The sequence below is a fragment of the Leptopilina heterotoma genome, unplaced genomic scaffold (genome assembly GCF_015476425.1).
Source record: "Leptopilina heterotoma isolate Lh14 unplaced genomic scaffold, ASM1547642v1 Lhet_183, whole genome shotgun sequence".
Taxonomy (NCBI): domain Eukaryota; kingdom Metazoa; phylum Arthropoda; class Insecta; order Hymenoptera; family Figitidae; genus Leptopilina; species Leptopilina heterotoma.
Genome location: NW_025110901.1, coordinates 313,416 through 337,996, shown reverse-complemented (window position 1 = coordinate 337,996; position 24,581 = coordinate 313,416). Strand labels below are relative to the sequence as shown.

Here is a 24,581-nt window from a genome sequence, read left to right as displayed (position 1 = left end):
ATCGCTCCCTAAAAATATGAATGAATTTTAGGCAATTTTTGAACCGAGAAGAAAAATAAGTTATGGGAAATACTTTGGTGAGGAAATCTAATTTTCTTTTCTAAAAATCTTTTATTTCGATTTATTTATTTTCAATTCATCTTTTATTAATTATTTTCTGTTATAAAGTTATAATTTATCTACAAATTTATTATTTTATTTTGTTTCTATCTATTTTCTAATTTTTGAAATTAAATTTTCAGCTACGAATAAATGAGAAAGAAAAGACAAGAGATTTAATGATCGAAGGAAGAAATCGACTCGAAGTGAAAATGAGATGAAAATTGGTCAAGAATCATGATTGTGGAGAGAGAGAGAGAAAAAAAATATCCATTTTGGTTCGCTTTGTGAATTCGAAAATAGAATTTGTTTTGAAATTTAGCAGTTGCCCTTTTCTGTTTGGTCTATTTGGACTTTTAAAAGTTCTAGTGCAAGTGCCCAGCATCTCCAGAATCTTTTGACTCTCTCCCGCATCCCCTCACTTTGACTCTATCCCTGGGTCCTAGACGAGTGGATGCAGATGTGATCTCAGTCTGAAACGGGAAACCGAGCGCGCCTCATATTATAAATCAAAGAGGAGAGAGAGAGAGAAATTGGCGGCGTTAAAAAACGCCGCCGGAATTTTTCATGTTTTTCATTGTAAATTATTTTTTATCAACACAAATGTTGACTGATAATTTAATTGTCACGTTATAATTTTGATGTGGTATTTATTAATGATAATAATTTAAGAAACTTATCGAGAGAGGTGCATCGAAAATTAAACGAGTGTGTTTTCGTTTTTTAATTTTTAACCGGCATCACCATGCGGTGGTGTATGGTTCTTTTTTTACCATTTCTATTTAATCATGTGCATTCGGAAATTCTTACGCCACCTTACTTCAATTTAGCAGAGGGGAAAGAAATTACCGCATCTGCAACATGCGGTGTCGATTCAACTGGTCCTGAACTTTATTGTAAATTAGTCGGTGCGAATGCTGATCAGAAGGAAGATATTAATCTCATTCAAGGACAGGTGAGTTGCAATTTTTTTTTAAATTTAAAAACAAAATATTCTTTTTGCGATGATTTTGATTTTCTCTTCGTTTTGAAACTCAAATCGAAATTTTCTTTTTCCGAAACTATTTTTTTTTTTAGACAAGTGTAAATTAATTTTATTTGAATTCTTACTCTTTCGTTAAAAATGTGTCTCGAAAAATGTTTTCAAAAATCATTCAACTGGTAAAATTATTTATTTTCAGGGAAAAAATTAACTTTTCTCTTTTAATTAATTTTTTTTACTCATTAGTTAATTTCTCAGTTAAATGACAAGAAATTGACTTCAAATTAAATTCTTAACGAAATTTCGAAGAGTGAATACACATTTCAATATCAATTCAAATTAAATAATAAATACAAATTTTATTCAGTTGTAAAATAAAATTCAAGTACAGGAATGAATTTTTTATTCTTAATTTAATAAAAAAAAATTATTTTTTATTAACACATTTTGAGAGATGTCAAACGATTAGAAGTAGAATTTTTATTCAAAAATTATTATTTTATCAATAAATTATTTTACTGTGTGAAATTAATTTAGATTAAATAAAATTTAATAAGTTTTTTGTTTCTCGTTTTTTCCTTCTTTTTTTTTTTTGTAGATAAGCGAAAAAAAGACACAAACACACACGAGATGAGTAAAGTTTGCCTTGTAATGTATAGTTAATCCCTTGTGGCAACTATGGGATTGCCATAGAAATAGTTTGAAGACAGGTCCCCTAATACCAAAAAGAAGCAAACTCCATTCTGTTTTGTATGGAAGATCAGCCTATACCGAAAACCAGTCCCGGAGTCCCTTTTAATGGGTCCTTTTCAAGGAATAAATTTCACAAAGAGAGGGCTCCGATTCATGTTTACTTGAATATTGAAAAAAAAAATTGATTCCAATCCACATATCAATTTCTCCAAGTGAATCGCAAAAATTAATTCGCAATTGAAAATTTATATTCTCAAAAAAAAAATTGACTCGAATCAATTATTTTTTATTACAATTTTTTTTTACCTGATAAATAATTTAATTATTAATATTAAATTGTTAATCATTATTTTAAAATATATTTTTTAAATAAATAAAATAATATATAAAATATAAAATAAAATAAAAAGACAAAGTGTAAAAAATAATATTTTTAATGCAAAGATTTTTATGTAAAAAAAATAATTGGAACTGATGACTCAATTTTTTTTTTTATCACATTTTGATGAACTTAAATTATAATTTGATGGTTGCTCTGATCTGTGTTACAAAACGAGGATGCTGCTGTATTTGATACAATCCCATTTGGGTAATATTCTCTAAGAAAAACGACAAGGGGAAGTGATAAAGTTGACCTCACGATAACTTGAAATATCATTGAATTACATTCTCTTTCACATTTTTTTCGAGAACCTTTGAACATTTTCCCCATGTAAAATATCATTCATTATGAAGTGAAAATTTTTAATTTACTCACCACGCATTGTTTATTAACTGATTTGCTAATTACAATTTATACAAAGTTTACATTGATTAGCAAAATAAATTAAATGTGAATAATGCAAGTAGAGACGGTCTTAGCAGTATTAATTATATACTTTTTTTTATTTATTATTATATTTTATTTTTTTTTTAATTTAGTATTTTTATTTATTTATTATTTGTTATTATTATAATTATTTTTTCGAATATTGTTATTCCTTTTTGTGTTATTTATTTTTATTTATTATTTGCTTTTTGTGGAAACAGATTTTTGTAATTATTTGTTATTATAATTATTTCTCTTAATATTATTTTCTTTTATTGTTATTTATTTATTTATGAATTATTTATTTATTAATTATTTATTATTTTTTTATTATTTATTAATTATTTATTAATTATTTATTATTTTTTTATTATTTATTAATTGTTTATTAATTACTTATTTATTAATTATTTATTATTTATTTATGAATTATTTATTAATTACTTTTTTGTAATTATTTTTTATTGTGATTTTCGCTGTTGTTATTATTAATGTTTTTTTGTCAAAATTACTACTTTCATTCACCGTTATTAAAATTTTGAATCGTTTTCAGGTTTGCGATTACTGTGATCCAAATGACCCGGAGAAAAGTCATCCACCAGAACATGCGGTCGATGGTATGGAAACATGGTGGCAATCTCCACCCTTATCCAGGGGGATGAAGTACAACGAGGTCAATTTGACCATCAATTTGGGACAGGTAATACTCCATAATTAATTTGTATTTCTATTTCCAATGGTCGTTAATTATTTACTAATTTTTCTATTCCGGGAAATCTCAAATGGTTGTGGGAATATTTTTAGAGGCAATTTCTTCAATTTTTTTTTATTTGAATGTCAATTATTATTTATTGACTAACTAGGGAAAAATTTAATACAAATTGTGAATTAATTTCTGAAAATTGAATTATAAATAATATTTAAAAAATGTTTTTCTAGGGAAAAATTAATTTTTGAGAGTGAAAAATTGGAAATTATTTTTCCAATATTCTATTTGAGATTTAACTGATGAAAATTAAAGGATGTTCAGGACCATCACCCAAGAACTTTATCAAAGCGTAGGCGTTTTCCTGTTTTCTTATAAAGAATTATTATCTTCATGGTGGAGGAGTTTTGTGATAAAAACGAAACAGGACACAGGCTTCATTCAGCAATTTACTAGAGTCATCATTTATTATTTATATATATAAAGAAATTTTAGAATGATGTGAAAAATTTTTTCCTGAATTATATTTTGAAGAAAAAATAATTTTTAATTATTTAGCTAATTTAAATACAATTTTAAATAATTTAAATAATTAAAAATTTAGTTTTTCATCAATTAAATAATTTAAATACAACTTTAAATAATTTAAGTACGATTTTAAAATTGTAATTTAGGAAAACTAATTTTTCTAACTTGAATTTTTATTTATTTATTTTTCTAAATTTTAATATTCTATTATTAATATTTTAATTTTTAATATTAAGATTTGAGAAAATTGTATTTATCAAAATTATATTTTCAGAAATTTTTTTCTAAATTATGTTTTGAAAATTATATTTTGAAAATAATATTTCGAGAAATTACAGTTTTAAAATTATTTTTTGAAAAATTACAGTTTTAGAAATAAGATTTTTTTAAATCTTAATTTTTGATAATAAAAAAAGGAGTGTAAAATTTCGTTTTAATTTATTTTTTTTTTTTAAACAGAAATTTTATTTTCTTCCTTTGGTGTTAATGATTTTATTTCACATCTTTGTACAAAACAGGAAAATGATACGCGTTTGAAAATTCATGTACAAAAATCTTTTCCAAATGCTTTTAAGAAGTGGTCCAAACTGAGATCATCTGTTTTGGCCCGCCCACACATGTGGTGCAGATGCCTTAGTTTCTGTATTTCTTTAAAGATATGAGCTTAAAGCACGTTCCCCTTACACTGCTTTAAACTTAGACTCAAAGCACACAACGAACTTATAATTCTAAATGTGAGAGAATGAAACTCATTATATTGCTTTGTGTAACTAATTTTTCCAATTTTCAGAATGGAAATATTCTCTCTTTTTAATTTCAATTTTAAAACAGTAAAATTTATTGCTTATTTATTATTACTGTTTAATTTATTATTTATAATTGTTTAATTTATTATTATTAATATTATTTATTAAATATTTAATAATTTATTAATAATAAAAACATATTTATTTATTAATATTGATTAAATATTGTTTATTACTTTATTTTTTACTGTTTATTTTTATTGAAATATTATTAGTTTCAAGCATTCTATTTTTATTTATTATCATAACTTATTTTTTATTTTACCCTTTGAGAGCATTATAAAAATCACCTTATACTCTCCGACTCGAGGTGTTAAATTCATTTAGCAAAGTCTTGAGAAGTAGGTAAAAGGGAAAAATAAGAAAGGAGTAATATTATTTTTATACAATATTTTTGGTTGAATAAATCTTAGAAATAATTTTCTCCATAATAGAGACACAATCGAAAATTAATTTTGTTATCGAAGAAGTTGGAGGATAATTTAGAACATTGGGAAATAATTGACGAAATTGGCAAATAATTTATAAATTGTTGAAAATAATTGAATTTAATCAATATTTTTAAAAAATAATTGTATTCAATTGAAAAATTTTATTACAATTTTTGAATAATTTTGAATAATTTTTTTCTCTACGTAATTTTTCAGGAATTTCACGTGGCCTATGTCTATGTGCGAATGGCGAATTCCCCCCGACCTGGCGTTTGGGTTTTGGAAAAATCGAAAGATTATGGAGAAACATGGTCACCTTGGCAATATTTTTCCGATTCTGAGAGCGATTGCTTGACTTATTTTGGAGTTGACAGTCACACTCCGATCACTAGGGACGACAGTGTAATATGTACGACTGAATATTCAAAAATTGTTCCACTCGAGGGAGGAGAGATTCCAATTTCAATTTTAAACAATAGACCCTCGGCGAAGCATTATTTCAATTCGACGTTACTCCAAGAATGGACGAGAGCAACAAACGTGCGTTTTCGTTTTCTCCGCACGAAGAATTTACTCGGACATTTAATGTCTGTTGCCAGACAAGATCCAACTGTCACTCGAAGGGTGAGTTAAAAATTGAAACTGTATTTAATATTTAATTTAATAATTTTTATTTTAATTACTTTATTTTTCTATTTTATTTCTCGATTTTCGATTTTTCATTTTCAATTTTTGATTTTATTATTTTTTAGTTTGATTGTTTTTAATTATCTCTTTTCTTCATTCCAATTAAAAAAATGATTGAAGGAATTTGAAAATTGAAATGAAAAAGAAGAAAATTTAAACTTGAATGTTAAGTAAAAAGAAAATGTATGTAAATAATTATTTTTTATTAATTGTAAATTTTGCTTTCTGTTCTAAAGTAATGAAAGATGATTTATCGAAGATATTTAAAATATAACTTTCGCAATTTTTCAGTATTTTTATTCGATTAAAGACATCAGTATTGGAGGAAGATGTATGTGTAATGGTCATGCAGATACTTGCGATATTTTAGATCCTAATATGCCCAAGAAATTGGTGTGCAGATGCCAGCACAACACTTGCGGAACACAATGTGCAGAATGTTGCAAAGGCTTCGAACAGAAGAAATGGAGAATATCCACTGGACTCTCGAAATTCACCTGTGAACGTAAGACAAAATTTATACTAAAATACCAAATTAATAAATTTAAAAAATTTTAATTTACATATGAAATTGATAAATTTAGATTCTAAATTTTTACGAAATCGATTCTGAATTTATACGAAATTGATACAAAGGAATATTTTTTTGATTGGAAACAAATTTTCTTTTCAGCTTGCAATTGCTTTGGTCACACGAACGAGTGCGAGTACGATCCGGAAATTGATGAAAAACATTTGTCATTGGACATTCATGGCAATTATGAAGGTGGTGGTGTTTGTCAAAATTGTAGACACAATACGGAAGGTATTAATTGTAATCGTTGCAAAAAGAAATTCTTCAGACCTGAGAGAAAACATTGGAATGACACCGACGTATGTCAACGTTAGTATCGACAATTTTCTTCTGTTTTTGTGAATTTTTATTTTTTATTAAAGAATTTGAGTAGATAAATTTTAATTCTTTTTTGACACATGGAAAATTGAAAATTGCAATTTCTTTTTTGTAGCCTGTGACTGTAATCATTTCTTCTCGACTGGAAATTGTGCCGAATCTACTGGAAAATGTGAATGTCGACCTGAATATCAAGCACCGAATTGTGATGCCTGCAGTTATGGTTACTTTGGATATCCAAATTGTCGTCCCTGCGAGTGTCATCTCAATGGAACGGATGGTTATCATTGCGAAGCTATTCAAGGTTCCTGTCCTTGCAAACCGAATTATGCGGGTCATTATTGTAATCTTTGTGCTGAGGGTTACTTCAATTTCCCTGAGTGTTTAGGTGAGTTTTCCGATTTTTTCATTTTTCTTTTAAAATTAATTTTGTCTTTAATTTTTTAATTCGATTTATTTATTTGAACTTTATTAAATTGAATTCGTTTCTATTTTATAGTTTTCAAAATTAAATTCGAATTCTATTGTAAATTTTCAACATTAAATTCTAATTTTTTAAATGAAATACGTTTCGATTGTAAATTCTCAAAATTAAATTCTGGTTTTTAAATAAAAATTCGTTTCTAGTCTAAATTTTCAAAATTAAATTCTGGTTTTTAAATAAAATTCGTTTCTTGTCTAAATTATCGAAATTAAAATGTAATTTTTCAAATTAAATTCATTTCCATTGTCAAACTTAAATTAGCTTCTATCGTAGATTTTCAAAATTAAATTGTAATTTTTCTAATTAAAAATTTCCGTTTTCAGCTTGTAATTGTAATTCTCTGGGATCTTTGAACGATGTTTGCGATGTCTTGTCTGGAAATTGTACTTGCAAAAATAATTACGGTGGAAGAACTTGTGATATTTGCGAAGACGGTTACTACGATTATCCTGACTGTACCTGTAAGTATTTGAATCGATAAAATATTAATATTAAAAGTAAGATTTAAAAATGAACTGTATCGACGATAATTTTTTCTATTTTTCAAGATTGTAACTGTGATAGTCGGGGAACTGAACCTGGAGTTTGTGATAAAACCGATGGCCACTGCTTGTGTAAAGAAGGATATGGAGGAGAGAGGTGTGATCGTTGCATCGACGGCTACTTTGGATATCCAAATTGCAAACCTTGCAATTGTAGCGCCATCGGTTCATCGTTTATTGGATGTGATATCAGTGGAAAATGTTCGTGTCTCGCGAATTTCGCTGGCAAAACTTGCGATCAATGCAGTCCTGGATATTACAAATTCCCAGATTGTATAAGTGAGTTATTGTCATTTTTTTAACTTTGCGCTTATTTATTATTTTACATTTTATTAAAAAAATTAAATTCACTATTTAATACTCAATTATCAAAAATTTTTATGGGATTTTTACAGATTGCGATTGCGACAGTCACGGTTCCATTGGAGTGTCTTGCGATTTAGAGGGAAAATGTCAGTGTAAAGAAAACTTTGACGGTCCACAATGTAATCAGTGTAAGGAAGGATTCTACAATTTTCCACGATGCGAGGGTTGTAATTGCGATCCCGCTGGTGTTGTTGAAACTTTCAAGGGTTGTGGTTCACTTCCAGTCGGCGAACTCTGCCAATGTAAGAAGCGTGTCGAGGGGCGAATTTGCAATCAGTGTAAACCACTCTTCTGGAATTTGCAGGCCAACAATCCCGAAGGGTGCGAAGGTAAAGAATTCATTGATGATGATAATAATAATAATATTGAAATTTATTTTTGTATTTTAATTAGACGTAAATTAATTTCTTATTTTTTTTTATTACGAATAACAAAATAGTTTTCTAAAATTTAGAATTAGAAATTAATTTAGAATTTATTTCAGAATGTCAGTGCAATATTCCTGGAGTTATTGGAAGCATTGGTGAATGTGATTCAAAGACTGGTCAGTGCATTTGTAAACCGGCAGTTACCGAGAGGAGTTGCTCCCGATGTATCGATGGATCGTACAATTTACAAGAAGACAACGTTTTCGGATGTTCCGGTAAATTTACCATCAAAATCCACAAATTTTCTTTCAAATTGTTTTTCGATTTCTTTATTACATAGTTTAATCATTAAAATTTTTTTCAAAGATTCAATAATTTTCAATAAAAATTCACGAAATAATTCAATTCTTTTTCTTAATTTGTTATAAAATTTTTCAAAAGAATTTAATTATTTTCTAAATTTATAAAAAATTCTTTAAAACAAAGCAATTTTTTTTTAACTTTTAATAAAATTTTTCGAAACAATTAAATTATTTTCTATATTTTAATAAAATTCCGTAAATTAATTAAATTATTTTAGAAAAATGTAATAAAATTCTGAGAAAAATTTAATAATTTTCTAAAAATTGTAAAAAAAATTCAATAATTTAATTGAGTTTAATTTCAATTCTTATGAAGCACGATTATTTTAAAAACTTGATAGAAATTGTTCATAAAATTCAATTACTGTCAAAATTCTTAATTGAAATAATTAAAAAAAACTTCTTTAATTAAAAAAAAAATTGAAAGAAATTCGTCAAAAGAATTTAATAAGGATTTAAAAAAATTTTAATGAAATTCTTATCAAGAATTCAATTCTTCTCGAATTTTTTGATAAAATTCGAGAAGAAATTCAATTATTCTCAAATTTTTTGATAAATATCACGAAAGAATTCAATTATTTTCCAAAATTTTAATAAATTCTTCTAAACAATTCAATTATTTTTTTAAATAGTAAAATCTTTACAAAAATTCAATGATTTTCAAAACAATTTTAATTGAATTCCTCGAAAGAATTCAATTTTTTTTTAAATTTTAACACATTTCGAAAAAATTTAATTATTTTCAAAAATTGCCATTAAATTTAATTTCAACAAGAATTTAAAATTCTCTAAAAATAATTCAATTATTCTCAAAATATTATTTAAAAAAATCTGTATAAAAATTAAATTACTTTCAATGCAATTTTTAAATATATTCGTCAAAAAAATTGAAAGAATTCAATTATTTTCAATTCAATTTTAATAAAATTCTTCTTTATAAAATGCAATTGCTTTCAAAATTTTTAATTAAAATTATTAAAGAAACTCCATTAGTTTTAAAAAAAATTCAAAGAAATTCTTCAAAGGAATTTAATTAGGATTTTTGAAAATTTTAATAAAATTCTTTGCAAGAATTCAGTTATTTTCCTAAATAATAAAATTCTTTGAAAGAATTCTATTATTATTAAATTTTTTGATAGAGTTCTTTGCAACAATTCCATGATTTTCAATACATTAATTTTAAAATTGAAAAAAATTATAAATTTTTCTAACATGTACTTTATTATTATTAATAATTAATTAATTAATTTTCTATTTATTAATTTGCAGACTGTGCCTGCGATGTGGGCGGTTCGATCAGTCCTCTCTGTGACAAAGTTACCGGCCAGTGTCCTTGTCAAGCTCGAGTAACAGGACAAACGTGCAAGGAACCACTGAAAGCCCACTACTTCCCAACACTCCATCAATTCCAATATGAAGCCGAAGATGGAATAACACCCTCAAATAATCCCGTTCGTTACGGATTTTCCGACGAAGTATTTCCCGGTTACAGTTGGAAAGGTTACGCCGTATTCGGTCTCATTCAAGACGAAATCATCCACTTTATCAACGTTCACAAATCATCATTATACCGAATGGTGCTTCGCTACATCAATCCAAATAATGAACCAATTCTCGGTACCATCACCATCACTCCGGACAATCCATCAGAAGTTGAGCAACAATTCATGGTTCATTTGAAACCAACAACGAATCCATCATTCGTGACAGTTGCCGGCGCACAGGGTATAATTCCATCATCGATGGTCATGGATCCTGGACACTGGACCATTAGAATCGCAACCAAAAAGAGTCTATTTCTTGATTATTTCGTTCTTCTGCCGGCCGAATACTATGAGGCGACAATATTAACCGAGGACGTGAATATTCCCTGTGAAATTGGTTACATGGGTCTTTGTCGACACTACGGTTATCCAAATCTAACACTCTTTAATTCCGTTCAAGGAGCCGGTGGATTTTTGAGCAAAGGCGATGTTCGTGAATCCGTCTCTCATTATCTCAGTGATCCGGAAACATTGGACGAAATTAATCAGGATCAACTTCCTTTGATTAGAAGCGATCAGAATGAACTTCATTTTGAGATGAGAATCACAAAACCAGGTCCTCATGTTCTAGTGATTAGTTACTTGACTCCGAGGGAAGTGAATACAACATCGACCGTTATGGTCAAAGCGAATGCCGATTGGAATGGAAAAGCGACTCTCAATCCTTGCAAGTACACCAGTATTTGTAGACAAGTTGTCGTCGATTCGTCCGGAAGAGTAAAAGTCATGAATTTCCCGTCAAACTACGTAGGTCTTGTACTTACAGGTGATGAGAGTACACCGATTGCAATAAGTTCCGTTATCGCCATACCGGAGGATGAATGGTCACTCGACTACATTAAACCAAAATCAGCTTGCGTTCGAAAGAACAAAAAATGTGTTCAAGGCAATTTCCCCGGTGCGGCAGACGCGAAAAAAATTGAATTCGAATCAGATTCAAATCCCGGATCAACTCCCGAGTGGATATCGAACAAGAATTCAAAATTCATCTATCTTTACGGTGATAACGCAATGGCTGATATTCACGCAAAAGTTCCCTATCCAGGAGCTTATATTTTCGTGATACAATACTATCAACCCGATTATCCGGAATTCGATCTTCAGGTTTTGATTCAAAACGGAAAGTACTATGAGGCGAAGGTGCCGGTTCCCCATTGTCCCAGTAGCAGTGGATGTCGAAGTTTAATTCGCCAAGCGGACGGTGAGACGAGATTCGTACTCGAGGAGAATGTTTCGATTAATTTCAACGAGGCGACTGGCAAGGGTATTTGGATCGATTACGTTCTCATTGTTCCTGCCGATCAGTACAATGAGAATATTCTCCAAAAATTACAATTCGATCAGACTGAGGAGTTCATCAAGAAATGCGGTAGCAATCATTTCTTTGTGAATGTCACCGAGGAGGGTTTGTGTCGTGACGCGACATTCTCACTGACGACACATTACAATAATCGCGCTCTGCCCTGTCAGTGTGATATCGAAGGCACGACAAGTTTCGAGTGCGAGAAATTCGGTGGACAATGTCCTTGTAAACCGAATATCATCGGAAGACGTTGCGAGACTTGTAAAACGGGTTTCTACGGTTTTCCGGACTGTAAACCTTGTAATTGTCCGAGTACAGCGATTTGTGAACCAGAGAAGGGGGAATGTATCTGTCCATCAAAAGTCACGGGGGAGAAATGCGATCAATGCGAAGTTGGTACTTATGGTTATCATCCAATTATTGGATGTGAGGATTGTAATTGTGCTCATCAAGGTGTTTTGGATGGTAATTTACAGTGTGATCTTCTCAATGGAAGTTGTAGTTGTAAGGAGAATGTCGTTGGCAGACGTTGTGATAAATGTCTACCGGGATATTCACAATTTCCCCATTGTGAAAAATGCGATTGCGATAGTCGAGGAACAACTGAGGATATTTGCGATCAATTCACTGCGGAATGCTATTGTAAAACGAATGTACAAGGTTTGGCATGCGATGTTTGTAAGGAGGGGACTTTTGATTTGCAAACTGGCAATGAAGAGGGTTGCAGTAAATGCTTCTGCTTTGGAAAGACAAATAGATGTGTGTCGTCAAATTTGTACAGGACATTCATTATGTTTATGGAAAATTGGGAATCTGTTGCAGTCGTTGAGAAACATGGGAATGTGACGAATTTAGAATCGTTGGTGAAGAATGTCAATGAAACGTCGACGGTTCTTGATTTTGGACAAAGTGAGACTATGGAGAAAATTGTATTTTTCACGGCGCCGGAAATTTATTTGGGTAAGAAAATCACTTCATATGGGGGATGGTTGAATTATACGATTTTGTATTCGACGGGACCGTTTGGAAATGCTGTCGATGGACCTGATGTGATTTTGAAAAGTGGTGATATGCTGCTTTTTTATCATGCTGATGAGCAGCCTTATCAATTTACGAATTATAGAGCGTCATTGGAATTGGTCGAGAAGAATTTCCTGGCTTTGAATAAATTGAAAGTGACGAGGGAACAGCTTTTGGTTGTTTTGGAAAATCTTGAGGGAATTTATATACGGGCGACTTATTGGGATCAGAGTCTAACTGCTGTGTTAGTATATTTATCTCTTTACTTTTCTCTTATTTCTTTAGCTTTAATTTAATTTATTAACTAGAATTTTTTTTGATTTTGTTCCAATTTTCTTTTTTCTATTTTAATACCAATTTTGTAAATGAAATTTTTTTTCAGATTGTCTTATGTGACTCTGGACACGACGACCACTTCCTACTCGCATAATAGTATTTTAGCGAGTGGCGTCGAGCAGTGTCAGTGTCCGCCAAATTATCAAGGACTTTCTTGTGAAGATTGTGCTCCAGGTTACTATCGAGTGTCATCGGGTCCCTATGGTGGTTATTGTGTCCGCTGTCAATGTCACGGACACTCCGACTCTTGCGATGTCAACACTGGAATTTGTCACGTAAGAAGTCTAGATTTTTGTCTAAAACTTCTTCTTTTTAACTTTTAAGTTTAATTTTTTTTTTCAGTTTTAATCACAATTTTTAAAAAAATTTTAATTATTGAGTTATAATTATTTTTATTTTATAATTAATTCAAAATTGTAATGATAAATAGAAATCATCAGAATTTTTTTTCAATTCTTTTCATTGAAAAACTAAATAAAAATTAAAAAAATGTTTTCAGGACTGTAAGAATGGAACAACTGGAGATCACTGTGAACTATGTGAACAAGGATACTACGGAAATGCGACAGTTGGAACACCATCCGATTGTTTAATCTGCGCCTGTCCACTTCCAGTTCCCAGCAATAATTTCGCAACCGGCTGTCAAGTGAATGAGGATGGAAATAAAATCAGTTGCGACTGTCTACCGGGATATTATGGAGCACGTTGCGAGGCATGTTCCGCTGGCTACTACGGACAACCTGACGTCTACAATGATTTCTGTAAACCCTGTAATTGTTCGGGAAATATTGACACAAATGATATTGGATCGTGCGACTCAATTACTGGCGAATGTCGCAATTGTTTGAACAATACGTACGGCGAGGCGTGCAATATTTGCGCTCCAGGTTATTTCGGCGACGCTGTTGAGAGAAAAGATTGTCAGAGTTGTATCTGCGACAATTGTGGAATGGATCAGTGCAATAATTATAATGGTCGTTGCGAATGTAAGGCAAATGTTATCGGTGACAAGTGCGATCGTTGTGAGGTCAATCATTATGGTTTTGATTCATGTGATGGTTGCAAGGCCTGCGATTGTGGACCGGCTTCGGAGAGTTCACAGTGTGACATGCAAACTGGACAGTGTCGCTGTAAACCCGGAGTGACGGGACGAAAGTGCGATAAATGTATTAATGGTTATTGGAATTATGGACCTGAAGGCTGTGTCTGTAAGTTTTTTTTCTGATAAATAGTTTCTATTCCTTTTTATTTCTTAAATGAACAGAATTTTAATTTTCGGTAAGTTGCTTATTTTTAACTTTTCTTCTTTTTACTAGCTTGTGGGTGTAACACTGGATATTCGGTTGGAGTTTCCTGTAACACATCCACTGGACAATGTACCTGTCTTCCTGGTGTAATTGGAGAAAAGTGTGATCACTGTCCTTATCGTTTTGTCCTTATCGAAAATGATGGCTGCTATCAATGTGACTCTTGTACCGACGATCTTCTCGATGTCACAGATCTTCTTACTGATACTCTTAATCCTGTCTTCAACAATTTCAGCGTAAGTTCTTTTCTTCCTGGATAAATAATAATTAACTTTTTCAGGCGTCGCACTCATCTAAAATTAATTATTGAGTGTAAAGCCTTTATCTTTTTAATACTCCTGAATACTTAACAATAAATTTGGAAATCGAAATTTCAATATTTCAAATATTATTTTTTTTCAGACCGCCGTAGAAAGTTACTTTACAAATCAACGTTTAAGATTTTTCAACGACTCGGTCAATGAATTGTATCCTGAGGTTCAACTCCTGGACCCAAGTAAAATTGACTTTGTCCCATTGAAAAAGGATATTTCGCGATTAGACGAGGAAGTTAAGGCTCAAAAAAGAAAAGTCGAATACATATCAGACGCTGCTAATCAATGGAAGGAGGGAGCGGAGAATACATTAAATGGAATGAACGATTTGGAAAAGGATGTTGCACAGGAAATTGAACTCGTTAATGATATTGTTGCTGAAATTCAATCTCTAGCCTCGAATATTCAACTTGGAGCGGGAGCAAAAGTCGAGTACGCATTACAAGTAGCTGAGGATATTTTACAAAAAGTAAAATCTGTCTCCTTCCATGAATTCCGCGATAAGGCAAATGATCAACAGATTGCCGCGACAATTCTCATTTCCGAAATGATGGATTATACATCGCCAGTGAAGAATTTCAGTTCGGAAATTCAAAATTTGAATACGGCAATGAAAATGTTGAGTACCAAAATTGATGATCTTCATAATTTAGCTGAGAAGGCTGAGGATTTAATAAAAATGGCTTCCAAATTGAATGAGGAAAATAGAAGAGCAGCGGAAACGGGAAATATTGATAATGTTAAGAAATTTGCCGAAGAGACGAATGATGATATTTTATCAGGAGGAGATTTAAATAAACTAGCTAGTGATGCTCTGAATAAGGCTAGTCCAAAAATGAAAGAATTAGGTGGGAAGAAAAGAAATATTTATATCTATTTTTTGAATTAAAAATTGAATTCATTTAATTCATTAAATTCATTTAATTGAAAATAATTTAATTCTTGTTATTTTAAATTAATTTCTTCAATTGAATTTTTATTTTTATTTAATTTTCGATTCAATTTTCATTAAAATTAAAAATTGAATCCGGCAATTCTAATTTAATGTTTTCTATTGTAAATTAATTTCTTCAAATGTAATTTAACGGAATTTTTAATTTCCAGCGAGTGAATCGGACAGAATAGGAAATGATATTAATCAACTAAATAATACGTATTTGGAAAATGAAAGGGAAATGCCATTGATTTTGGATTTGATAGGAAGAGCAAAGAAGCACGCCGATGAACTTGATTTGCATTCTCTAGCGTTGGATGATGTTTTAGCGGACACAAGAAACACGGACGCTGTCAAAGCTGTCAGTGTTTATCAAAATATTCAAAATGCCATCTCAAATGCTGAAAATTCGGCGGCTGAAGCGATAGATGCAGCGGATCAAGCTCTAAGTCAGGTAATTTCTTTTTTTTTTTTTTTGAAAAGAAATCATTTAAATTTCTTAATTTTTCTTAATTACAAGAAAAAAAAATTTGTTTTCAGTCCAGCGGTATTGATGAAAATGCAAGAAACTCTTTCGAGCGTAGCAAAAAATTATCAACAGCAGCATCAGAATCGGTTAATAGAACTGAAGGACAATTGAATCTCGATTTAAGTAATGCTGAAAAATATGTCGCCGATATTGAGGGAGAAAATATATACAATAAGGATTCGCTTGATGATATTGACAGGTATTTGAAAAAACAAATTAATTTCAATATTAAACTAATTATAAAATTGAATTTTATTAAATTGAACTCATTATATAATTGAAAATATTTCAGATCACTGGAAAAAATTACTTCACAAGGTCCTCTTTTGGTAATACAAACAGCGTTGAATAATGCGGACAAAGTGGAATACACAATTCAACAAGCTCTGAACAATATGAATCATACAGTTCACACGCTACCCTCGGATTTGAAAACAACAAAACAACTTTCCAAAGATATTTCTGATTCAATTCACGAAATTACACAAACTAATTTCCATTTGAATTCGGTCAATGATGTTATTCCAAATATGAATACACTTTTGGATGAATTGAATGTACGGCAAAATTTAATTAATTCAACGGGCAATGATTTGTACGATAAAATCGAGAGATTGAAGAGAAAAATTGAAAATGCTCGAGAATTGGCTGATAGATTCAAGACTGGATTGACATTCTTCAAAAATACAACATTGGAATTGAAAAATCCCGAGAGTCTTCCATTATTAGCGACATCGACGCAAGTGTCCGTTTATTTCAGAACAAATATTTCGAATGGTTTTCTTATGTATCTCGGTAATGAGGGAAAATCAAAACTTCCTCGCACTGGAACGGTGAGTTTGGATTTTTATATTTAAATCAATTTTTCAGTTTTTAATATTTCCATTTGGAAAGAAATATTTTTTTATTTAAAGAAATAATATTTCTTTGACAGTTAACTCAAAAGTATTCAGAAAAAATTTATTCTACCTTCACTTTCGAACAATTTTATTTTATTGTTTCTTTATTTTTCAGCACGATTACATGGCACTCACGATAGAAAATGGATATCCAGTTTTATTAATGGACCTTGGATCAGGAACGACGAAAATTGTAAATAATAATAAGACAGTATACGATAATGTTTGGCGACAATTAATTGTTGAACGGTAAGAGATCAATTACTCCGCAAATATTAACAAACAATATTCCAACTAGAAATGTTTACACTAAAATTTAAATTTTTTAAGAAAGGAATTTCAAAGCAAAAAGTAAATTATTTTTAATTAAAAAATTTTTTTTTACAGAACCGGCAGAAATGTAAAATTGATTTTACGTGAGGATGTGGGCGAAGGTAAAGAGAAAATCTACGTGAAAGAACAATCACTACCGGGAACAAATACAGTGTTCAATTTAGATCTGAAAAAATCAAAACTCTTTGTTGGTGGTTATCCGCCATCGTTCCAAATTCAAGACGACGTGACAGTGAATTATTTCGAAGGTGAAATGGAGGAATTAATAATTGGCGATGTACCGGTATCGTTTTGGAATTTCATAGACGCTGAAAATAATTTCCAAAGAGCATTGGAACGTGATAAATTAATAAACTTAGAATCAAATACCGGCTATCGTTTCGATGGCAATGGCTATGCGATAATAAGTAAAAAAATGTCGCAATTGCATATGAAAAATTCGGAATTCATCATTAGAATGAATTTCAAGACTTTGGAGAAAAATGGACTTATGTATCTTATGGGAAAGAATGGACATTTCTTGTCAATTGAAATGAGAAATGGACAAGTACTTTATCAGTATTATCTTGGAGGTGACAAAGTACAAATTCGTTCGACTGATAGGTACAATGATGGCGAATGGCATACATTGGAGGCGATTCGTCAACATCAAAAGGGAAATTTGAAAATCGATGGCAAAGTTGTTGCCAGGCATGATGGATCCGATGAATTTAAATCGTTAATGTCGAATGATCAACTTTTCTTCGGTGGATATCCGCCAAATCTAACTCATTCTTATCCAACGGTCACGCAAAAGGGTTTCGAGGGTTGCATTGATTATGTCATTATTCACGAGACTTCCGTTGATCTCGTCAGAAATCTTCAGGCGTTTGGAGTTGTTCCTGGATGTCCCGTTAAGGTACTTTATATTTATTCCTAACTATTGTTTTTTTTATAAAAAAAATTTGAAAATAATTTAATTCATTTCAATTGTTAAAATTAAATTTTTTTTCAGTTTGCCAGCTTGATTTCTCTGGAACAGGGTAAACCTGCCTATGTGAGATTACCGAATATAACGATAGCTAACGATCTTCAAATTACACTGAAATTCAAGACTGTGACGAGCAATAGTCTCATTTTTGCAATTATGAGCAAGAACGAAGATGATGAGACTTTCTTGCACAGTAATTTGTCTCTGAGGGATGGAATTTTAGTTTTTACGAGTGTGGATAATGTTGTGACTAGCAGTCAAGTTGGTACGAAATTCAATGATAATGAGTGGCACGTTGTCACTGCTACACTCGACGACAGAGCGATTGCCCTCGACATTGAAAGAATTGACACCTACGATACGGACAATTATAATTCTAGAGGACCACCATTTAATATTAAATCGGCTTTCATATATCTTGGAGGTATGCCAAATCATTTCCCATGGGCATCTTCTTCTGAATCTTTTACTGGTTGCATTGGTGACGTCACTGTCAATGGAATTATCATCAATTTTGCTAATATCACCGATAGACCGAATACTATTCTCAACAAATGCCGAGGTGGCGAACCATGTGAGTGATTGTAAATTCTAATTCATTCTTTAATTAATATTCCTATGTGACTGTTGGATTTATTTCAATAATTAAAATTAAATTAAAATTTTTGAGAATAATTTTTTAATTTCAACTATTAGAGGATTTAAAGTTATGCAAATTCGCAAACATAGAAAAAAATAGCTTTTAGTGTCGCAAGTGTAAAAAACTATTCAAATAATAGCAAATCGTATAAAAAGTAGTAAATAGTAGGTTTCAGTAGATTTGTATGAAGCTTGTATTTATAATTATTATTAATTATTAATTTATCGTTTCGCTTTCCAGCTGGATTACCCAAGGCTCCGGAAGATAATTGGCCCCTCCCTCCACTGCCGATTGACAATGAAAATTACACAGACATCACAGAAAACAGTTAGTTTTTCAATTTAATTCTAATCAATTCTAATTCTTTTCTTAAAAGAAAAAAGAATTTTCAAAAAAACACTTCTTTTGTCTTCTTTTTAAATAAAATAAAAAATGAAGTTAATTAAATTAAAATTAATTTAATTGAGCCACCCGAGCAAACGAAAATTATAACTTAATTAAACTCAAAATGTCAAAAACAAATTCTAATTAATATTTTAGGTATCGTGGATATAAATCCAGAGAATGTTGAACCTGATCCAGCAACTGCGAAACCAATAGAGGGTCGACACAATGAGAAAGTTAATAATGTTGACGTTAAGGAAAGTGAAGAAGAAGTTATTAATACTACGCCTATTATCACCACCAAGAGTACAACACCATTTATTCCGGTTTATGTGGACGAATGTCGACTACCATTTGAGCCGGCTGTCGATCCTGATGGCACCATGGGATGGAGATTTGGTACAATTATCTTACTTTTTCAATGTTTCGAAAGAAATTAAAATTTAATTCTTCTATTCTTTCAGCAATGGCAGCAATTTTTTTTAATTAATTTTAATTTATTTTTTGTACAGGTACTCAAAAAGACAGCAGAAGAGAATATAGTTCAATCAATGGTCGATATAAGTATGACTTTGATTTCCAAATAAACATCAAGACAATAGAAGACGAGGGATTAATTTTCTACGCTTCTGGGCAGAATAATGACGACTTGATTGCTCTTTTTATTCAGCAAGGAAAAGTAAATTTTTGGCATTATTTATTTTCAGTTTAGGATTATTTTCATTTATTCATTTTTGTTTTTTTTTATTTACTTCCATTTATTATTCATTACAAAATTATTTATTTATTAAAAGAAACAATTCATTCTTCTGTATTTGAATAAATTATGAAATTGTAAATGAAATAAATTTTTTAATTACTTTTTTTTACAAAAGGTGAACTTTAAATTCGACTGCGGAAGTGGACCAGTATTAATAATAAATCCAGTGAAGATAAACGATAATCAATGGCACACTGTTCAATTTAAACGAGAGCAAAATTATGGTGAATTAATTGTGGAAGATACAAGAGCAACAGGTGTTATGCAACAGGGAGAAGTTGAAATTGATGTAAATCCACCGTTCTACTTGGGAGGTGTAATTCCAGAAAAATCATCTCGAGTCTTCAAATCTTTGGTAAACAATAAAAATATTTATATCCTTTTTTATTTTAACTCTTAAAAATAATTTATTATTATGCAAATTACAAACTTTTTTATGTTCAAATATAAACTTCAAGTTTTGAATAATTTCAGATTCAAAATTTAAAAAACTCACATACTGACTAGTTAATTATTATTGTTTATTATTTTCAAAAATTTTAATAAAACTCTTCGTAAGAATTCAATTAATTTTATAAATAATAATATTCTTCGGAAGAATTCAATTATTTTTATTTTATAAATAGTAAAATTCTTTGCATGAATTCAATTATTTTCAATATACAATTATAATAAAATTTTACAAATTGTTTTATTTTTTTTTTTTAATTGTTAATAAAGTTTTACGAATATTTATTTTCTAAAATTTCAATAAATTTTTTTTAACAATTAAATTATTTTTATAAATAGTAAAATTCTTTTCAATTCATTTTTAGTTTATTTAATGTCTAATTTATTAAAAAATTAATTAATTTCTAATTTAATTCACTTTGAATTTAATTTTATTCAAATGTAATTTATTTCTAATTTAATTCATTTTTAGTTTAATTAATTTCTAATTCTTAAAAAAAAATTTACTGTTTTATGAAAAATTCTGTTTCTTGAAACGAAAATAATTGTAAAAATTAATTCTTTTTTAAATTAATTAATTTCTAATTTAATTAACTTTGAATTTAATTTTATTCAAATGTAATTTATTTTTAATTTAATTCATTTGAAAGTTAATTCATTTCGAATTGAATTCTTTTTTAGTTTCATTTATTTCGAATTGAATTCATTTGTAATTTTATTTATTTTATTATTTTTGAATTATTTAATTTTTTTTTCTAAGTTTAATTTAATTTAACTAATTTAATTTAATTTTTCAGGGAATGAATAAATCATTTGACGGCTGCTTGAACAATTTCATGATTAACGGCCTTCCAGTCGGTACACCGGCCGAAGAAATCGGTCTAATTCCATGTTCAAAGAAAATTGAACCCGGAATATTCTTCTATCCTTCCAACAATGGCAGCAATTTCTTCAAACCTGGTTATAATTTATCTGAATAGTTTTTTTTTTTTTTTTGACGAAATTTAACTCAATTTCTTGCTTTTCTTTAAATAGAAAAGAACAATAGTTTATTGATAAATAGAAATTAAGTAACAATTATTTATAATTATTTGCTTTTAAATAATTGAGAAAAATATTTAATTTTAAATAATTTGCTTTCTCTGTAATTTAACATTGTTTTTTAAAATTTTTCCAGTTGAAACATTTTCTGTGAGTAAAACAATGGACATTCAAATGGACATAAAACCACGTTCGTCAAGCGGTCACTTATTATCGGTCCATGGAAAGAAGGACTTCTTGATTTTGGAAATGGTCAGCGGCACTATTAGATTTATGATTAAATCAAATAAAGGACAAACTACAATCGAAACATCATTCAAACCACCATATCCAAATTCTCTCTGTGATGGAAATTGGCACAACATTCGAGGTAAACTTTTTTGTTTCGAAAATTTTTTCTACTTTTTTAAGTATGTACTTTTATAATTTACTTAAACACGTTTTTGTTAAATTATTCAGCAATCAAACAAAAGAATGTACTATTGCTGTCAGTGGATCATAAAGCAGCATCACCTGGAATTGGACTTAAAAATTCTGCCGTTGTCAGTACAAAGAGTCCAATATTCATTGGAGGCCATGTGAGACTTCAATTACCATTAAGAGGAAGTACTGCTCAAGCACAATACGTTGGTTGCATGAATAATATTATGATTGATAATGTTCCAATTAAATTCGATCCTAGTCGTACAAATGGCAAAGTTACAACAAATGTCTGCTCAACTATTTAGAAACAAAAAGAAAAGAAGAAACCTAAGATAATTCTTGTGAATACATATTTTTTCTATATAATAAATTTATAGTATTCAATTTTCAAAGTAAAATTCAAAAATAAGTTTTATTAATTAAAGAAAAAAGACCTACGTTTAAAGAAATAAATTTATTTAAACTCTTCAACGAATATATATAATTTACAGAGAATAGTAATTATTAATGAAAAAAAAAGAGAATTTAATCAGTTTTTGGATGCCGTTTGTAATAAATCACAGTAAACATAACACACGAACTTAGAAATGTTGAAATAGTAACATTTCCCAAAAGTAAAACATCTGCAGAATCCATCCATATTGTAAAAATTCTTGCTGAAATAATAAAAAAAGAATTAGTAACGTCAAATACATTCCGTTAATCACGACATATGAATAATTTGAATCAAAAAAGAAATTGAAAGGAACAAAAATTTTGTATACATACTACAATTTGTCAAAGCTGAAATAAACCATGTGAGAACGGAAATAGATTCTGCGTTTTTAGCTCGATGAATTGTTAATAATTGAACAACTTTGCTAGACGCAGTAATTGGAGTACATATAGGCTGAAATTAATTATTTGATTTTAATTGATAACAAAAAAAAATATATAAATTCAGCTAATTTATTCTATTTTTAATTGAGATTATCTCACCACAAATAAAGTTAATAGAGACTTTGGCAATATTTGAAGTACAAAGGAAGTAAAAGTAGTAAAATAGAGAGCAGAGATTAATATTGTTATAAAATTAATTTTCTCAAGGTACTTTAATACCAAGAATATGAGTATATATTGTTGCACCAAAATAATTGGATAATCTAAATATGAAAGTAAAGAGTAGCCATTTGTAATATTGTAACTGGTCATCACTGTATAACTGTAATTAGAAATAAAATATTTTTTTTTTAAAAATAAGAATTACTATTCAAGAAAAATTAAATTCCAAGAATTTATTCTTTGGAAATAACTTTTATTATTTTCAAAAAAATAATAAAAGAAATAATGTAAAAAGTAATCTATTTTTCTAGAATATGAAAATATCATAAATTTTTATAAAACTGAAAATTTTTTTATTCACACAAATTTCGTTTTGCGTTAATTAATAAGGAAAATAAAATATTAAAAAAAACTGTATAGTTAAAAATGTAGAATAATAATGACTTTAAGTAGAAAAATCATTTATATTTTTCTTCAAAAAAGTATTTAACAAGAAAAAAAATAAACCAAAAAGAATTTGTTAATTTGTCTTATTTTATAATTGAAAAAAAAGAATTAGAAACAAATTTTTACAAACCTTGTCAATTCTAGGCACAAGCCTATTATAGACATTCCTTTAGCTGATTTTAAAGCCATGAGATTTAAAATTTGTGGTACTTTTAAAATAAAACACATACCTATTGTAAAAATACTTAATAAGTCCGAAAAATGTTGCAGTGACATCTCCATTTTTGAAAAACAATTCTAATTCCTGTAAATAAGAAAAATGAAAAAAACTTAAGAATTAAAATTCGTCAAAAGAATTCAATTTTATTTAAAAATTTGTTAAAATTCTTTATAAGAATTAAATTTTAAGAAACATTCAATTATTCAAAAATTTTCAGTTTCTTTTTTAATTAAATTTTCTAATAATAAAGATTTTTAATTGACAATTAAATAGATAGTTAATAATTAAATGAATAAAATAAATGAAATAAATTAACAATATAAACAATCGAATTTATATACAAAAAATACTGTAAATATAAAACAAAAATATATCGATACATTTTAATTAATAATTAATACAAAATGACATGACTAAAACTTACCCTATTTTTAATTATTTAAATTATGCAACTATAAACAATTACATAACAAACATATACTCTATTATTGTTAGAAAATGTCAAAATTTAATTTTTAAACATAACCTAACCCCAAAAATGTCAATGTCACAATGAAACCTTTCATACGTGCATTGTCACTTAATTATTTACACATTTTCCAACGGAAAGAGAAACCTACTTAGGGATATTCTACGAATAATTAAGTACACATTAAAAAATTACCTTTTTATAACAGGAATTTGTCAAAAAAATTTTGACACTACATTTTTATATTGAATGATGAAATAAAAACTACGCAAATTGACAGCGCTTGCGTAAATAAACTATAATAACTATATTTTCCCAAGAAAGTATTAATTTACATCATTGTAAAATTTTTAATTGAAAATTTTTTTATTAACAATCAAACTATATTATCTTGAACAAGTTGGAATATGTTTGGATATATTTTATCTGTTGTCATTGTTGACGTGTTAGTGTCAGTGCGGTG

General features: G+C 29.0%; 2 protein-coding genes across 3 annotated transcripts; one reads left to right on the top strand and one right to left on the bottom strand.

Moving 5' to 3' along the window:
* Positions 1–321: 321 nt before the first annotated feature.
* LOC122500285 (laminin subunit alpha) lies at positions 322–22,403 on the top strand. Its single transcript, XM_043609139.1, has 28 exons — positions 322–1,054; positions 3,136–3,282; positions 5,270–5,677; positions 6,032–6,245; positions 6,414–6,623; positions 6,748–7,020; positions 7,440–7,577; positions 7,665–7,937; positions 8,054–8,353; positions 8,509–8,667; positions 10,024–12,865; positions 13,004–13,232; positions 13,457–14,165; positions 14,274–14,500; positions 14,667–15,426; positions 15,683–15,966; positions 16,053–16,240; positions 16,334–16,874; positions 17,056–17,189; positions 17,328–18,171; positions 18,268–18,817; positions 19,124–19,210; positions 19,424–19,666; positions 19,780–19,946; positions 20,143–20,382; positions 21,275–21,437; positions 21,655–21,888; positions 21,978–22,403. Exons 1-28 carry the CDS (start codon positions 845–847, stop codon positions 22,244–22,246), a joined length of 11,043 nt encoding a protein of 3,680 aa, XP_043465074.1. The 5' UTR covers positions 322–844; the 3' UTR covers positions 22,247–22,403.
* LOC122500287 (solute carrier family 66 member 3) lies at positions 22,320–24,542 on the bottom strand. Of its 2 annotated transcripts, none has more exons than XM_043609142.1 (5): positions 24,074–24,280; positions 23,560–23,733; positions 22,920–23,142; positions 22,710–22,830; positions 22,320–22,597 (listed from the first exon to the last, which is right to left on the bottom strand). In XM_043609142.1, the coding sequence occupies exons 2-5, from the start codon at positions 23,709–23,711 to the stop codon at positions 22,467–22,469; spliced, it is 627 nt and encodes a 208-aa protein (XP_043465077.1). In that variant the 5' UTR covers positions 23,712–23,733; positions 24,074–24,280; the 3' UTR covers positions 22,320–22,466. The 2 variants fall into 2 exon arrangements, with proteins under 2 accessions (XP_043465077.1, XP_043465076.1); XM_043609141.1 differs by lacking the exon at positions 24,074–24,280 and adding an exon at positions 24,314–24,542 and having other exon boundaries at positions 22,323–22,597.
* Positions 24,543–24,581: the final 39 nt, after the last annotated feature.

Coding starts and splice junctions, on each gene's coding strand:
- LOC122500285 (XM_043609139.1), top strand. CDS start 845: ATGCGGTGGTGTATGGTTCTTTTTTTACCATTTCTATTTAATCATGTG. Junction 18,818..19,123: donor ATGCCGAGGTGGCGAACCAT/GTGAGTGATTGT, acceptor TTCGCTTTCCAG/CTGGATTACCCAAGGCTCCG. Junction 19,211..19,423: donor CACAGACATCACAGAAAACA/GTTAGTTTTTCA, acceptor TTAATATTTTAG/GTATCGTGGATATAAATCCA.
- LOC122500287 (XM_043609141.1), bottom strand. CDS start 23,711: ATGGAGATGTCACTGCAACATTTTTCGGACTTATTAAGTATTTTTACA. Junction 23,143..23,559: donor TTGTGCCTAGAATTGACAAG/GTTTGTAAAAAT, acceptor TTCTAATTACAG/TTATACAGTGATGACCAGTT. Junction 22,831..22,919: donor CTCTATTAACTTTATTTGTG/GTGAGATAATCT, acceptor AATTAATTTCAG/CCTATATGTACTCCAATTAC.